Source organism: Xiphias gladius, chromosome 7, assembly GCF_016859285.1.
Source record: "Xiphias gladius isolate SHS-SW01 ecotype Sanya breed wild chromosome 7, ASM1685928v1, whole genome shotgun sequence".
Taxonomy (NCBI): domain Eukaryota; kingdom Metazoa; phylum Chordata; class Actinopteri; order Istiophoriformes; family Xiphiidae; genus Xiphias; species Xiphias gladius.
The window spans coordinates 13815757-13833859 of NC_053406.1; the positions used below are offsets into that span (position 1 = coordinate 13815757).

General features: G+C 41.1%; 1 protein-coding gene across 1 annotated transcript in view; it reads left to right on the forward strand.

The window, feature by feature from the left end:
- The first annotated feature begins 1168 nt into the window (after positions 1-1168).
- The window catches only part of vps53 (VPS53 subunit of GARP complex), a 101818-nt gene continuing 84883 nt past the window's right edge, over positions 1169-18103 (forward strand). The window contains exon 1 of the mRNA XM_040131250.1: positions 1169-1522. Within this exon, the coding sequence (XP_039987184.1) occupies positions 1169-1522 (354 nt within the window). The remainder of the gene's footprint in view (positions 1523-18103) is intronic.

The window sequence follows — 18103 nt, forward strand, 5'->3', positions numbered from 1 at the left end:
ACCTCAAGTCAGAGCTGTGTACACCGCCAGTTTTGGTTCCACACAGACACATGCAGTGTTGGTTTGGGTGCTGCTTTGGTCCAGACTGATTTAAATGGCCAGGAGAGAGCAGTGGCATATCCGAGCTGCACCACATCCAAGTCAAAACGGCTGTATTCCACATCAGTGAAGGAGTGCCTGGTCGTGATTTGGGCACTGGTACACTTGCGGCCCTACACTGAGGAGACCCATGTAACAGAGGTGACGGACCACAGCAGTCTGTGATGGTTGATGTCACAGCCGACCCTATCAGGTTGACTAGCCCAATTGTGCTTACAGCTCCAAGACTTTGTTTTTTAATTTGTCCAAAAGCCCGGAGTAGCTAACTGTGTCCCTGATACACTGTCGGACAAACCTGTTTCACCCTGTGAAGTGGTTGACTTACTCCCCAGCTATGCTACGGTGCGATCACTGAACCTCAGGAGCCAGCCATTTTAAGTGCTTACTGACAAAGAGCAGTTGCAAATGCTATAGGACACTGACACATTTATTAGTTCACAATGTCCCATACTGGAGAGTGACTCCTGTGTTGATTCTTCCGAATTCCATCTTCACTATGGCCTTGTCTTCTAAAAAGACAAGAGATCCTCATGTTGCCTATATCCTTTTAAGGATCTCTGTCTATATGTGCCCACCTCACTCTGCAGCACCCTGTTGGGATACTTTCATATTGTCATGGGGATCGCAAGGACCCAGGCCCGCCTCCAGAAATGAGTGAACTGGCCTGGCATGAGAGGTGATGTCAAGAAATAAGTCCTATCTTGTACATGTCAGTTCAGTAAACTGACTAATTCCTACAATCAGTGGTGGCCTCTTTCCCTTGGGAGTCCGCTTGTATCAATTTTGTGGGGCCCCTTGCCAAGCTCTTTACCGGGCAATAAATACATTCTGGTTTTCGCAGATCATTACACTAACTGGTTTGAGATCTGCCCAGTGCGGGAAGAGACTGCTCATGTGGCTGCTGATAAGTTCCTTTTTGAGGTCTGCATCCAGAGACGGTGCACCAAAACACATGGTGTCTGATAAGGGTGTCCAGTTTTTCAACATGTTTGAGTCTGTCATGGCAGCGGTGGGGAGTGTCCACAGGCTAACCACAGCCTATCAATCACAAACCAACCAAACTTAAAGAATGAATCTGATGATAAAGACCACAATCAGAGCTTATGTTGGATCCAACTGCAGGAAGTTGGTCTGTTACCTTTCACTCATCCGCTTTGCACAGAGAATGGCTCCTCATCAGAGCACCCGTGATTCACCTGTCTTACTCCTGTACGGCAGGGACCTTAACATGTCATTGGACCTGTGGATGAAACCTGAATTGGAACCTGCTCCAGAGACTGTGGACGTCTACAAGTCTGAGCTGTTTGCAGCTCTGCGGGATGCATACGATCACGTGCACCACTCATTGGCAGCCAGTCATGAAACACAGAAATGTCTCTATGACAAGAAATGGATACAGATTACATTCAAGATTGGAGACCTGGTATGGCTGAGAACTCATCCATGATCTGACACCTCCGCTGGCACATCCGCTGGCTTCACTGCCAAATTGGCTCCTTTGTACAAGGGTCCCCACAGGTTGGATCAAGTCGCTTCAGACACAGATTACAAGTTGTCTGGAGTCTCAGACAATTCCGATGTTCGTTTGCATCATGTGTCCAACCATTGTGTCAAACACTTCAACCAACCTTTGTACAACCAAGAGCAGTGTTTAGTATAAGAAGCAAAAGCATGCTGTTGAAATGCAGCTGGTTTGACAGGCTATGGTTACTAATGGTCCTTAATAGGCTTCCTGCTTATTTGTTTAGAATGGATAGTCAAAAGACTGGTGGACAAACTCTTCCCTGCAGCTACGCTGACAGAATGCCACCGCTCAATGCCAGCCATTCTCTCTCCATTTCCCTTTCACTCTCATTGTTTCTTATTTCCTCAGTTTGTTCCTGCTGCTCCATTTCCTTCTCCATCTGTTCTCCGTCCTTCTCTCAGTGCCAGCGTGCCAAGGCCCGGAAAGTTGCATGTTAAACTACCTGACTCAAATCAAGGCATAACAGAAATATCACTTCTTGTCTCTTCCTTAATGCCAGATACATGTTTCTTTGTTTTTGTCCTTGCATCACGACCACCGCAACTGCCCTCCCTCTCTATTTCTCTCTCTGTGTCTCTGCTGCCACTGCCAAAGCCTGCAGCAGGCAAGGCTCCATTTACACAACAGCAAGGCCCCTCTGTGGTGGCTGATAGACAATCCTTGTCATAAAAAACATGAAAGAAAATCACACTGAGATGGTCACTGAAACTAATCACACACACAAGGGATTAGTTTGGTAACAACATTATTATCTAAATGTGGCAAATAGGATCATTTCTTAGTTACACTGAAAGGAAAATATTATAAATGTATCACTCCATAGAAAACTGCCAGTGATTCCATCCTGAATATTGCTTTGTTGAACAGGGCTTTTTCAAACAGACATTATGACTTATCATAGAAGGAAAAGCATAGGTGTTAATAATAACATTAATGTTGACTCCGTTCCGTTAAAGTCCCCCAGTAAGCCATGACAGTGTGACAGTAAGCCTGCACGCAAATGAAATTCAGACATGATTCAATTTATTATTTACTCCTGTGCTTTTCTTGATGTAACACCTCAAAATGGCTCTAGTGACAAAGGTAACGATATAAAAATCACTATTTCAAAATACTACCCAAAAGCTTTGTCCTAATTGATGTACCAAACAGCTACCTATTTAAACATCCTGCAGCTGGGCCCTGCTAAAGTGCATGTTTCCTCACTGGTAAGTCTTACAAATGGAGCAGAGCCCACATGTGCTTTTGCTGCATGTCAAAATGTCTGCTGTGAAAAGGGCCTATTCTGTAACAACATATATATTTTTTTTCACTTAAAAATGCGCTGTCCAGAGAAAAAGCAACTCTTTAGGGAGATATAGAGCTATAAAAAGCTACACTGGAGATACGAGGTGTCATGAGTGTCTTTAGTAGCAGCCCAGTCATTCAACAGGAGAATAAACTGTGCTGTATTAACTTCCTTAATTAACTTAATAGCAGAGCATTTTTATTTTTGGGAATGTGTGTTTGTGAATATGTGTGTGTATGCGTTTTTGTTACCTCATTTGGGACCTTTTCTGGTATAAGCAATGACCTTATTGGGACCAGTAATCCTTATGGGGACCAAAGGCCATTTCTGAGGTCCTGGTAAGTGGTAAGGTGTTAATTGAGGTTAGGCTAAGGGTAGGCTTAGGCTGTCCACAATGAATGAAAGTCAATCCAATGCAAGGACAGCTGCGCAAACTTTTGTGTGCTTATCTGTTTAACTGCCGGTATCTCTTTGTCACAGCTCAGGATAGAGAGGCACGAATCAGAGACGCTGATAAAAGTTCGAAACAGTTCACCTTTTTTTCAGGCTCAGCAGAAAAAAGCAGGCAGGGACAAGCGAATGGCAAAGTCAGGGCATGGGGCAGTGGTCTGCAACAGGCAGGCAGGAAAACCAGGCAAAAAGGCAAAAGAAGCAGGCAAAAGGCAAAGTCCAAAAACAACAGGTGATCCAAAAAAGGAAGCCAAAACAGATATAAGCAAGGCTCGAAAGCTAAGGTATGGAAAGCACAATAGACAATCTGGCAGAAAATGGGTGGAAATGAGCCAGGATATATTCTACGATCGGATTAGGGAATTAGGAAGAGGTGAGTACATGGGCAGTAAAGAGTAAGGTAGCTGATAGGCAGGAACTGATGGGGTTACTGCAAGGCAGGAGGGAGGGGCAGGGTCTGAAATGACAAGAGAGTTAGCAACATGGCAAGGACAGGACGAGAATGAATGAATGCATGAAAGAACTGTGACTTCAGAGTTTTTTCAGTAAGCTACATACGAGCTGATTGTTATTTTTGCCTAAGGCTTTTGGTGATGGCTAAATCATCACAGAAAACGTATTCATAATAACATTCTCTTCAGTGTCCCATTGTTAAATTAGCCCAACCTACATGTGTGTAAATTTAGAGTTGTGTTGCACCCATCAATCATCCCCAAAAAATTCATGCCCATGTTAGACTGGTGATTGTGTACGACTTGGCCGACAATGACGTGATAAAATTGTGAGTAAGCGTCCTTAGCTCACTGGCTCAATATGTGACCTATTCTCATCTCTTGTGCAAAACCATAATGGCCCACTTTGCGTTGGTGTGTTACTTTTAGAAAGTGTAGTTTCTCTAGAGGAACTCCTGTGCCTCAGAGAGGATTTTTTTATAGTGCTTTTAGTCAAAGCATTTTGTTTGGAGACTCCCTGCACATAAGCCGATGCACATACAGTGAAATCACTGTTTTCTGGGTCTGAGTCAAACTGTTTCTGTCACTGTGCAATATTTGGTATACTGTAAAAACAAAACAACAAAGAAAAAAACATCCTGCCCTCTGCTCTTACATCACCCTCCTAGTTTTCTGCACTAGTCTCCATAAGCTTTTTGTTTTCATTTTTTGTGACATCCTTTCTCTTTCTTTGCATGTGTGATCTTTATTCTGTAATACCTCTCTCCTTGTCGTCTTTGTGAGTCATCCACTTGGATTTTCTACAAACTCTCTCCTCTGACTTTGTCTTTTATGATTTTATGTTGATGTCTCGCCACTGTTCTCAGCCTTATCACCTTTTCAGTACTTTTTATCTGCTTTATTCCCTTTATTATCTCTGTCCTCTCTTGTTATTTTCCCAGTTTATCTTCTGTCCAATTTTAACGGACTTAACGGCTGAATATTGTTTCTCTTTTTATTGCCCCGGGCCTATTGTCCTGTTACCTGCAGCAACAGACCTGTTTTTATAACGCAGAGACCAAAGGTGTGAGCGAGGCATTGATTGCTCTGGTGGTGAGAGCAAAATGTTATGGATTTTCACTTGTATTCATAGATGTAATTACAGCAGTGTGTTCGTGTTTTCATTAGGTGAGGACAGGAGGTCATCCATCACAGGACAGCCTGGGAACACTTAACATTACTGTAGCAAAGACACACCCTGCTGCTGGAGAATCACTCATGCTTGGCAGTGTGTAAGACATTAAAACAGTAACTACGTGTCGTAGTTTTGTTTACCACCCTGTCAGACTTTTAGACATTAACACATGAATAACAAGACTTACTCTCGTTACACTGTTTGTCATTGGGCCAAAGTTATATGCCGCGGACATGTTAGAGAATAACTTTTTTCCCACCAATTTGCCTGTAATTTTTTGTTTTTTGTCTGAGTGAATGCACAAGGAAGATGCCAACAGCTGCATGTTTGCAATTAAAGAGGAAGTGAGCACTGAAAATGAAAAATATCACAAATTCACATTTAACTCCCTGCCTAGTATGCTACCTTTTCTTTCAAAAACCCAATGTCTCTTTCATTCTTTAAGGCAATGAGGAACCAAAAGGTTAAGTACTTATATATCCTAGTACATTGAGTTAACTCATGTAAAGTCATATTTTATTCATTTTCTCTTGGTTGTTTTTCAAATTTCAATTTATTCACTGTTTTGATGTCATTTCTTATTTTGTTCAATGTCTCACTCTTCTTCTCTTTCTGCACTGTAACGAATCTTTTGTCAATAAAGTTTTTAAAAAAACACTAAGTCCCCTGTGTTAAAATGGAACACCTCAGTTCCTCTTTTCCTGTCTTCCTCTCAGGCTCCATGTCTAACACGTACACACAAACTCTGTGTGTGTGTGTGTGTGTGTGTGCGTTTGTGTGTGTGTGTCTGTGTCTGAACACAACTTCCTAATGACCTTCCCCCAGGCCAACCTTTCCTCTTAAAAACTTACAGGCACACATGCAAAAAAGAAAAACAATTGTAAACACATACACAGAGAGAAAACTTTGTTAATTTATTCATTTAAACAAGGGAGCAAATTGGAAAAAATACTTACTACTACAATGAAATAAAAAGTAAATTATAGATTCAAGCATTACTACCATGACCAGGCTCCAGTTCAGCAATTTAGTTAATGAAGGGAACAACAATGATTAGAAAATTGTAGCCTATGTTCAGAATTCTTTGTTGAACTATTAATTTGATTCAATTCATTCTCACATCTTAACCTTTTTGCATTTATTCTCAAAAGGTTTAAATAAAAATTGCCTCAAATAAAACGTTTACAGTCGCATTTACATTCAGAAATGTCTGCATTTTCAACCCAAACACAGGATTTACGTATTCAGCTTATGCAGGTCAAAAGATGTCACACAACATTTTGAAATGTGTATGAACTACACAGGTGACTGAATTTTTTTTTTTTAACTAGTTTTACAGTTTTCAATAACACAATCAAGATGGACTTAATCATTTCCACTAAGCGGCAGCAGATGCCCATTTGGGCCTACAGCTTGGTAACTTTCAAAGCAGGAATTCAAGTAGCATATACTAGCCATAATACGACGTAGAGAAGCAAAAGCAATATGGCCATTTATCGCAGGATGAAAAAAGTAAGTACTTTGCAGTAGAGAACACATGAGCATACTCACACGCGCAGACATATTCATGCACAGGCAAAAAAAAATGCTACAGGGTCCTCAGAGGTTTGTACAGTTAATGCACCTCTTTAGCTTCAGATTTATGTGCATCAAGAACACAGAGGCAACTCTCTAACCACTGTTGAGCACCCTTGTGCTATCAATAGTAAAAAGCCTTAGAGAGCATGATCAACAGGTGTTACCTCATGACATTTCCAAGTCCAGGCACCTAAAAAAAGAGATGTCTTGAGTGCTTATATTTTTCACGCAAATCTCTCTGTATGAGGAGGAGGAAGCTAATGCCTCAGATCCTATTATACCAACCAGAGGCTTGTTGCCACACAGTGTATACTGCAGCCAAGATACTCTCAAAGCTATTAAATAGGTCATGTTTGGATTTAAGATGCAAGTAAATGCCAATGAATGACAATGGCAAATCTTTCAACAGTGTGGACCAACCCACAGTGTGAGACACTACCTGGAAGACACCAAAGCAGATTTAAACTGACTTAATCAGTATTATTTTATATTAACATTGAATCAAATGAGTATGTATAATGTGTCAGATTTGTGGCTAATGTATTGTATCGTCGAGCCTCACCAACAATTTTCCCAATGGGATGATAAATCAATGTGTCTAATACACACATACAATAATGTTGTCAACATTGTTTTTTTTTAATCTGAGCTGTTTTGTTGGAACGTTTGCAAAGACATTCCTCCATCCTCCTGCCATCTTCAAGTCACAAATGTGCTTACCTTCAGAGAGCCAGCACGACTATGCATCTATGCCTCTGTGAGTATTTGCGCATCACTGTGGGGACCTCCAAGTGTGTAACTGCGTTCTCTTGTGTGCAAGAATTACAACAGCAGTGTGATAAACATCTTAACCCCTTATAATTACTTTGGATCACACACACACACACACATATATATACACATGCACCGAGCCTATCAGGTGGGATCCTCATACACTCTCTGGTAATTACCTCGTCTATCAAACAAACACGCTCGGAGAGAAGGAACAAGGTAAAGATGAGGCAGAAAGGGGGGGGGGGGTTGTCCAGCGAGGTTGAACTAGGGGGAGGGCAAGGCTGAAGGCAGAAGCAGGAGAAAGATTAAAAAAATGAGAGTAGGAGGGGAGGAGATGGAGTAAGCAGGTGTTCTGTTTCAGTGCAAACTGTCATTCTCTCCTCTGTGCTCGCTCTCATTCCTACTTTCTTCCCAACTGTTCCTGCCTCCGTCGCTGTTTCTTATACTCTCTGCTTCCCTCCTCCATCAGCCGACTGTCACTGTCCCTCTGGCTTGTTCTGCACCTGTGGTTGTCAAACATAATTCTACACCTTGCCTCTCTCTCGGCACCGCATCATCTGAATAGCTTTCATTACCTCAAACACCCCAACTGTCCTCGCTCGCCCGTATGTTCCCTCTCTCCCAAACAACCCCCTCCACCTCCACCTCCTACTCTGGTCTCCTTTCTCTTTGTTGTTCCTCACATTCTCTTCCATATTTCACTCTACAGTGCAGAGAACAGAAACGGATGCCAAATCATTTAAGATGAGATTTGGATCCCATGTCAGCCTGCTTTTCCTCAGTCTTTCCTCAGGTTCTTTTCTGAAGCCCAGTCAAATTCTTACAACCCTCCATTACAAGCTTGTAATGAAAAAAACTGGGGAAAAAAAAACTGTTTAGCTGCATAGTAGGGTTATAATATAGGTAGGTTTGTTACAATGACAAACTCCATTTACGTTACAAGTTGTCATTTGATTCGATGTCTGTGAGGTTGTACTTTTTGCCAATCCTTCAACTATATGTTGAGATCTTTTCACTGGATATCTATCTACATATGGATGTATGCATCCAACAGCCGTGAGACATTTGAGTCTCGATCAATGTGGTGGGCCGACCAACTCTCGTCACCATACCTAGAGCCATGTTACCAGCATGGCTAAAGAAAAGGATACAGATAGACAGACCATGGACCATAATAGCCTGACACCATAGAACAATTAAGTTATTGCTCACTATATAAAAACATGTTTTTTTTTAAACTTTTATTACAATTGTCACTTCACCACGTACCAAATGGATGACAGTAGGCTCTTCTGTCTCCTCTTCATGTAAATTTGTTACTGTGCCCTGCAGCCTGATTGGCACTTGTACTTTCAGCGGAACCAAAGTCATTTTGAATGCAACCGTCATCTATCCTTGATTATGCATTGTGACTGACAAACACTATCTGCTCATTACACACTATGCCATGCAGTGGAAAAAACGGAGCTCAGATAGCATTATTTCACCAGCCGACGCGGCACCTGTCGCCAAGAAGAAAAACGTGAGTGTTACCTGGAGTAACATTGGACAGATGTCAGTTGTGCGAGCCAGCCTTTGAAGTGGGCTCAGTGATTGAGGCCCGATCCATGTCAAAACAATTAGGGCACACTGAAAAAGTGAGCACACTTACATGATTTGCTGGCACTCGGGTTGTACATTACCGTTTTTCTATGATAATTTGTTTGGAAGCTCAATCACATACTGTACATGGCAGGATGCATCTTGTGTCCACAGAAACACAGGTGCCAACTCTGACACAGAAAACACATTTTTAAAAAAAAAAAAACCTGTGTGAGTTCCTGTTTCACTCTGCTGTGTAGTGGTGCATTTGTGTAGGCATGTGCCTTTTCTGACAACAGGAAATCATTCACTGACAACAGAGCAGTTTCCTGTCGGTGGGCGTAAAGATGTTGAAGCCACAATAATGGCTAACAAAAGACACAGCTCACTGATTTGGTTGCTTTTGATTATACAGGTCTCCATTTGCATTTATGCAAAAATCATATTAAAACCATAACAGTAGCGTAAGAAAAGAAAAAAAACAGAAGTAGATAAAGCTGAGTTAATGTGACACGTGCCTCTATTTTTTGTGTCTCTTTCCTGTTCCATTCCTCGCTTTATTCCAAAGGCAAAAGGTTTTTATTTTTGTTTGTTTTTTGTGTGTGAAACTTGTCCAGCCATCCTGCTCTGAAGACAAAGATGTTTGAACAAAACAAGTTATCTAAAAATGTTTCCCATGGCTACTAAACATGCTCTAAATATCAATTTCAACAATATCAAAAAATAATATCAATGTCACTAAATCAGCAAGAACAAAATAAAAAAAAAAATGAATTAAAAGAATTTGTATTTACATGTCCTGTCTGGGACAATTGGAAATGGCCATTAACTCCCCTGGAATATTACTGATTTTGTCTGTTTTCACATTAAAAAAAATCACCTTTTAACAAATGTATGGCAAATATATATATATAATGAGTTTGATGCGGTAGACTTACCTTCCTGATCTTCTGCTTCTCTGCCACTCCATCCATGATTTTTTTTATTTTTTATTATTCATTCATTTCTTTCTCTATTTTCACTTCAGCTCTAATATGGACAGAGGCAGTGATAAAAAATATATGCCCTGGGGCAACCGCACACTGACAGATATCACATTTAAATACAAATGTGATAGAAAATAGTACATTAAGTGACTTTAGTGTATTGCCTCTGATATGAAGCAAAGTGATGTAGGGTATAAGAGCATTTGGCCTGCTCAGTCTTGATATTAAAAGTGTCTCCTTGGGCAGAGAATATATGAGCAGAGGGAACTACAAGCTGTAAGTGCTCTGAAGTCTTGTCGTGGCGCTCAGCTTTCAATATCATTCCCTTTATTTTGGTGTCATAAGCTCCACGTCTCTTCTCCTCTCTATCTCCCTGGAATTTACCGTCCATATTCTAAGACAAATGGCTGCCCTCTATAGCAGTTGCTGTAAGAAGTTGAAACCTGTGGGATTTTAACAAAATTAAACAACGATTAGTTTGTGAGCATGGAAAAAAAACCCACAGCACCCATAAAAGGCACGGTGCCGCAGGTGATTACGTTGCTGAAACGTGGTTTGGTCTGTATCTATAAAACTCACCAGTGCTCTCTTCTAAAGTCATTTTTTTCAACTTTCTACTTATAATCTCTGCGGTCTAAAAAACTTGAGTTGAACTACCGACTGAACTACAGCGTTCAGTCCTTTCTGTCCTGCTGTTACTACAGACATGGCTGACCTAGCCGCAACCCCTCGACTCACAGCGGTCGAGCCGTGACAATTAGCTCGCGAAGGTCGAGGGCTTACAGGAAGTGGTGTTTCGTTAAAGGCTGCTGAAAGAGACTGAATAAAGAACAACCTCAGATCCTTTACCATCGTTATCGAAAAATATGAGGTGAGCTACATGACACCGTTCCAATATTGTGTTATTAGTTATTAGCAAAGCAAAAATGCTGATGGAATTTTGAATGAGAAACTGGAAGTTCTGGTTTTATTTACATTTGTGTTTTAGTTGCCAGGTCTTAACCATACCTTTACCACATGTTTAGGCCTATTTGCCATAATCAGGATCTTTCACTAAACTTAACCATACCACAGCTGCCAGGCACATTTATTGTACAAAGACTTTTAAATACATTGTCTCTGTACATAACCCAGGATTTTTCAAAACTGTCCAACACTACATTCTTGTGTTGTGATGGGTTTGGCATATTTTGAGACAGACTGAAATGTAGAATGAAATTATTACCTCCGTGATAATTTTCCAGAGTTGTAAATTCTTTCATTTTAGGATTCTAAACTACTTTACATTGTTTTGACAAGTGATCAGGCTTCAAACCCAAGGATCTATCACTCAAACCGACCTTCCTGGATCATATTTTATCATCTCACTGGTACCTGAGGCAACACTCCGCCACCACACAGCCCCTCACATTTTTTTTTTTTTTTTTAACACAGGGCTATTTTCTGTCTGACCACCCTCTAACACTGTAGCTAAAGCAAAAAATGAGAAAATTAGTACAAAAGTTTTTAGGTTTTTTTTTTTTTTTTCACAGAAACACACAGATTCATCCACACACATACAACAGTTTTCAAACAAAGTTGCTGGTAATGACCTGGCATAGCAGAGTGTTTCAGACAGATTTTGCCTGCGTGCAGCACTGTGGCCTAAAAGCTCTATCTCTCTCTCTCTCTCTCTGTCACACACACACACACACACACACACACACACACACACACACACACACACACACACACACACGCAGGCACACACACGCACAAACACACACGCACATCACATAGCCAGACAAACTCATCTCTCTCTCTCTCTTGCTCTCTGTTTCACAGTCAGACAGATTTTGATACACACAAAGGAAACGTTCCCTGTAGCCTTTCTTTTTCTGTCCAAGCTTGAGACATATGCTAATTCAAAATACATTTTTAATTATTTTTTTTTAACTTGTTTCCTTGTGAATGTTTTATTCATTTGTTCTGTTGGCATTTTTTGTTCCTGAGCAGCATATTGGATGTTGGCACAGATGAAAAGGGAGGCTCAAATCAACGTGACGTCAAAGAACTCAGGCTCGTCAGAATGACGTCAACATGGATGTTGGAGGTGTGGGGGAGCTGTCCAACTTCTGCTGCAATTGCTGTGTTGTGTGAAAATATTCAAAGTATTGCATTACTGTTTTTTTAATGAATAAAAAAGATTTCATTGTATTTTAATCGCTGTTGATTTCCGAGCTCTTTCATCTTTGAAACATGTAGACTCAGTTCAAGAATGAAAGTCAGTATCTCCTGCTCCGCCGTTTTACATGCTCGCTGTTATCAATAGATTGTGATTTCCTCAAAGAAATGCCAGGTGGATGCTGAAATCTATGTTGTACTTGCATGAAATATCGGTTTATGTTTGGCCTTTGTGACATTCATTGCTCCTACTTGCTCCTAATTGCATTTGCCAGACAGCAATCCTAAACAAGGCAATATATTTGCACATTGTTATACTGTAGTAATGACACTGCATACACTGCAGCCTACAGTATCACTTTAATACGTGACAATTCTTCCCAACTGTCACATTATATCAGACTCAAACATTTTGTGAGGGTTGGATGAGGGGGTGATCTATGGCAGTAGGGGGGCTTAAAGTTTTGGCAGCTGACAATGTTAAACTAACACAGAGGACCATATTTATCCGAAATGCCTGTGCACAGCTTTTGCTGGCAAAGTGACATTTCCCTGAGGAGCAGTCAAGTTTTCTTCCTCACCTGCACCAGCATGGTAAGTGACTCCAACAGTGGGAAGAGCGTTGCAGTGGGAATCAGCAGCACACTGCAATTTGGTGTGAAGATTGACTTCTTTTCGTTAAGGTTGCTTTCACCTGTCCAAACCAGCTCAGCAATGCACTGCTCACAGGTGAGGTGTGTTGTCAAAGCACAATTACGGTTACCAGATTTACTGCAATAGACGACCAGTAGATGCATTGATGATTTCATCTCATGCAACCAGCGTCAAGCACGGAAACTGGGCTTATGTTGGAATCAGGCTGGTTGGTTATGACTCTGCGTTCTTCCCACTTTATGCAGTGCTTATTGTCAGGAGAGTTGAAACCAGGAAATTGTTGGACACACACCCACAGCTCCATGAAAAATAGTAAGGCAATTAAAAGTTCTCTCTCCTCTCTACCTCACAGAATGTCTACAGGACTGCCAAATCCCACTAGTTATCTCTCTGTGTCCTAGCACATTTTAAAGCAGCGGGTTACCAGACCGCACCAGCTGCGTGCATCATCTCTTTTCCAATGGGTCTGGCAAGTAGTGCTTCGAGCATTGCGTGTTTATGGCAACAGAGGTCTGCAGCAACAATTCACAATATGACGTGGTAGGGCAAATCATGTCTGTTCATGGAGAGAATCATAACTGTGTTAGATAAATTTTATTGCAGCGGGGCAGAAAACAACTATAATAGTTAGAGGAAAAAATACACAATTGCTTGTGGATAGCAAACACGACAATTACGGGAATTGGGCAGTTATGCAACAACAAAGAACAATAAATGTAATTGTTGCTTTCATTATGTCCATAAAAGTGAGTGCAGCTTACAATGATCTGCCCTTGGTGATATATTTTAGCTACCATAAAATTCATATTTGGCTGCTGTATATTTACACTTGTGACTCTACAACTGCAGAATATTTGTTTCCAGAAGAATTCTAGCCCTCACCATACTCACTTTAAATGTATGACAATTTTTTATGACACTGTTTCGCTTCCAAGTGCCCAAGTTAGGCCTTGAAAATGCCAAAAATGCACCGCGTATTTTCCATACACTTTACTTTTCTTCCAGGGCTGAAGTTCACAACTTTTTGGCTACCCAAATTAATTCTGCTAGCAAAAACAATGCCCCTGATTTGACGCCAGCTACCAATGCTACAGGTAGAAGAAAAAGAAGAAGAGAAAAGCAAAAACACTGTAGTTTTGAGGGACAGGGAAAAGAAGAAGGGGCTGCACTGTACTGCACTGATGTAGAATTTACTAAAAACCTAACACAAGATGGAAGCAGATGAGAGCCTGATGGTGATGAATCAGAGAAGTGATAATGACAACCATCATCATCACATGGTGAAGCAACAGCAGTTTGGTTAGTCAGGCCAGGCACTGCAACTCTCAAAGAAAATGTAGTGGAGCTACATCGCCACTTTGATCTTTGGTAGTATGTGTGTGTCCGAATGAGAGAATGAGAGAGGGAGTTCTTGAATTTAATTTGCATGAGCAGTATTCAGTTACACCCCAGCCCTGACTCAAAATTGTATGCGATTTAATCATTAAAACACTATGTATACATTAACATTTAGAGCCATCATAATGCAATGATCGGTACATGCTATGTACATACAGTCATCAATTTAAATGAGAGCAAAGTAGCTACTGCAAGCCATGTTAGCATTGAGCTGATCTCTGTGTCTGAATTTCTGTGTACATGCAGTGATATTCCTCTCTGGAGAAAGATATTTTACATATGCTGTACATGTACTATCGTCAGATAGTAACTAACACAGGGTGGTCCTAATAAGCCGGGTCTCTAGGTTTACAGGCTCTTTAGCCAAACCTGAATCCTCATCAGCCAGACTTTTTTTAGTTTGGACAAAGATCGCTACCAGAACCAGCATACTGAGAGTGGACTGTTACCTGATTCAATCGGGGCTTCATAGTAAGCCAGTTCAGTCACAAAAGTGATAGACGTCCCTCACTGAAGGCAAGTCACTGATCTTGAAAAGATACAATGCAGATGTCATCCTTTTTTAACCGATATTTTTCACTTGACAAGGCACTCAAAGAAGTCATTTCTAATTACTGAGACATTGCTGCTGGTGTCCAAAATACCAAACTGTCTCAAGATATTGTGGTTGCATTTGATTATCCTCCTGAATGTTAAAAATGCCTCGTGGGCAACGAGGCTGCTGCTCAGGAGTTAGAGAGGCTGTTTGCTGCAAGGCTGATGATCATGATGATGATGATGATGACGCTGGAGTTGATGTGCTATTTTAAATTTGTAATTTCGGGTGTGTTTCTCTGCAGTGTCATGGTTACCTGCCAACAAACAGTGAGATGCAGCGAGAGCACGGGTGAGAGGATGTGTGAAAGAGACACAGAGCACAGAACCATCACCTCACTCAATATATCCCCGAAAAACTCTTCATCTAACACTCACGCAGACACACAGGGACGTGCTTTCCCCCTCATTCCGTCTCCCTCGCTCTGTCTCTCACACACACGCACGCACACAAATGGAAACGCATAGAGAAAGTGACATCAATCATTTCATGGTCACCATGTTACCATGGTACCTCAGGCAATAAGAAACAGTGAGCAAGTCAGTTTAGGAGGCTGAGGTGTGACAGTTGACGCATACCATAACAGGCAAGCACGCACTTTTGAACGCCCTTATTGTCTGGGCAACACACATATACCTTCTTCCTCCTCTTTGTTGCTTTTCTCCCTTTTCGTTTTGCAGTTCTGTGCAGGCCACATCCTCTAATGCTCTCACAAAGCCCCACTGCTCTCTGCTGCACACTAAAATTTATATACTGCACTTGCTGCCCAGTCAGGACTAGCTACCATTTTTTTTTGGTTGCTGAGACTATATCCTCCTACCAAATGTCTGCATCCTCCTCCAGCAGCAGCTGACTTCTCACTGCCGGCTACATGTAAATTGAACACCTGTAGCAGAGTTCTTCCACCCTGACCCTCGGGACTAGGATAACGGCAGTAATGATGGCAGTGATATCCCCACCAGGCATCATCAAGACAGCAGAATTTATGTGTGTATCTATCCACAAAATGTAGAATCTTTGTTCCCCTGTCTCTATTTGACTGTCTTCCTGCTTGTGTGTGAATGTGTTTGCAAGTTCCCCATTTAGAGACGGCACAATAACTATTGGTGAACTGTTTACTGGTATAAATGGTTAATAATGCCCAGAATTTATTCTGAATTAGAAGCGGACAGAGCATTGGCGTCGATAACATCAGGCTTCTGGATCTTTAGCCAGGAATGTTTTTTGACTACCCCCGAATCTTTCTGAGAGAGGAAAAAATCTATAATTATCACGAAATGTAACTAATTTGATTCCTGACCACACCCGACCCCACTGCCTGTGTGTGGACGTAGAGAGGCTGAGGGAGTGGGCGGGGCCGGCTAGAGTCCTCATGTATACAAACTCTGGCAGTCCTCTGCAACCTTCTTTTTGCAAGACATGCAATCAGTGCTGCTTCTGCTCGGCTGCCGGGCTCATTCAGCAGCAGTAATATCAAAGGGTAAGGTATAAACAAAAGTCCCACTAGCGACAGTGCACCTAGATTTGAGCACCACCGGCTTATTGACTAATGTTAGCTACGCTAAGCTAACATCACGGATACATGTCAACAAACTAATTAGGCATTACCTGGATATAACTGATGATTTGCCAGCAAGTTAATGTTAGCTGCTGATGCTCCTGGTATGTAAGTGTTTAAGTAACATTATGCTACATTTGTTTGATACTTGGTCAATGGTCATTATGTGCAGGCCATTCAATTTCAGTGTATTTTGCTTTATCCCTGAAATTCTTATATCAAGCAAAATGTATAAGACTGATTGTTTTGCAAGTATGAAAAATGTGTTATGGGAACAACGTTTAAGCTGATACATGATTTTGTCATGTATGCATGGATGACTTGAGTACTTGGTGTCACGATTTGGAGAAAAGAGAGATGGTCAAAACACCTGAAATTCCCTAAAAGAATTGAAACACTTGTACAACCAATCTACTGTCAGCAAGCTGTCAGTTTATTTTATTTGTACGACACAAAGTGCCAAACATTACAGCAGTCAAATAAAAAAGTAAAATAGTGATTAAGCACTGGTGCCATAGGTTTGAGAATTCCCTGCTGCCCTGCAGATGTCCATTTTGTCCAGAGTAATTGTCTTAAGATTTTAAAATGAAATTTCCAATCAGCTGTAATGTTTGCAGTAGTCATACAATGCAGTAAAATTGAATGAAATTTTAGGCAGTAGTGTTACAGGCAGAACAGTTGGGACCTCCCAAATAAAGATTCAGGCATACACTGTGTGTGCACACCCTGGCCTCAGCCCCAGATGGTCTGGGCTTAGCCCCAGGCCTTGCCATCTCCTACAAACACCCCTGGGAAAGAGGACTCACAACAATGCTACTCTGGGAATGCAAAATTGAAAAGTGAAATAAATGTGTCATTACGAAAACAGCAGTAGCATCTAGGTCAGTCCACACAAGTGGGAAAAGCTCCCAATGGAGGTTTTTTTTTTTTTATGATTATTATAATTGAATGTGTAAACTTAGGATATACTGTAAAAGTCACACGTGAAGAAATACACACTGAGGAGCACACAGAAAAAATTACAGTACAGTATGTGGGGGGTCAGTGCATACACAATCTCGCCTTGGTCAGACAACGTTACTTACTGTTGATAGTCTTACCAGAAAACCGCTGTAAATGTAACAGTGACTGTGTCATTGTTAAGTGACTGTGGAAACTTAAACACTGTTACTTAGTTACAAACACATTTTCAAACATCCAACTCCAAAGGTATCCATCTTTTCTTTTAGTTTTGACATTTCTGTTATATATGGGAATTTGTACATGCCACACTGATAGGGTTCTTTTTATTTTGTCAACACTATGTCTCTGTGTTTTGTTTTGTTTTTTTGGGGTGTGTGCAAAAAATATGTGGTCCTGTTTGTTTGGGTCCATGTGTTAGCGTGGGAGGTATGTATTAAGGTGTGTGTTAAGATTGGAGCATACTGTGGAGAATAATCTGATGGAGATAGATCGATAGATAGACAAATAGAGGCTGTGTGAGCGTGTGTTGATAGCGTGGGCGGTATGAGCTGCAGTGAGGTGTGTGTTAATCTTGGTGTATAGCGTGGAGAATGATCTGATGGAGCAACCAGTCATGGAAAAGTGAACCAAATGACAGAGATTGGGAGAAAGACAGAGAGATGAAAAGGAGGAGAAGAAAGTATGTACAAGAAGAAAAATTTAATAAGGAAAATTATCTCCAAAATATATTCTAATTGCGAACATGAATTGTCTTACTGTCTTCTTTAGCTAAAGTATATAATGTTTAGATGAAAACAAATGTTGAAGTGAAGTGAATCAAAGCAATGTTCTGTATTTAAAGAGTTTGGAGGATCATGTCTTGTGT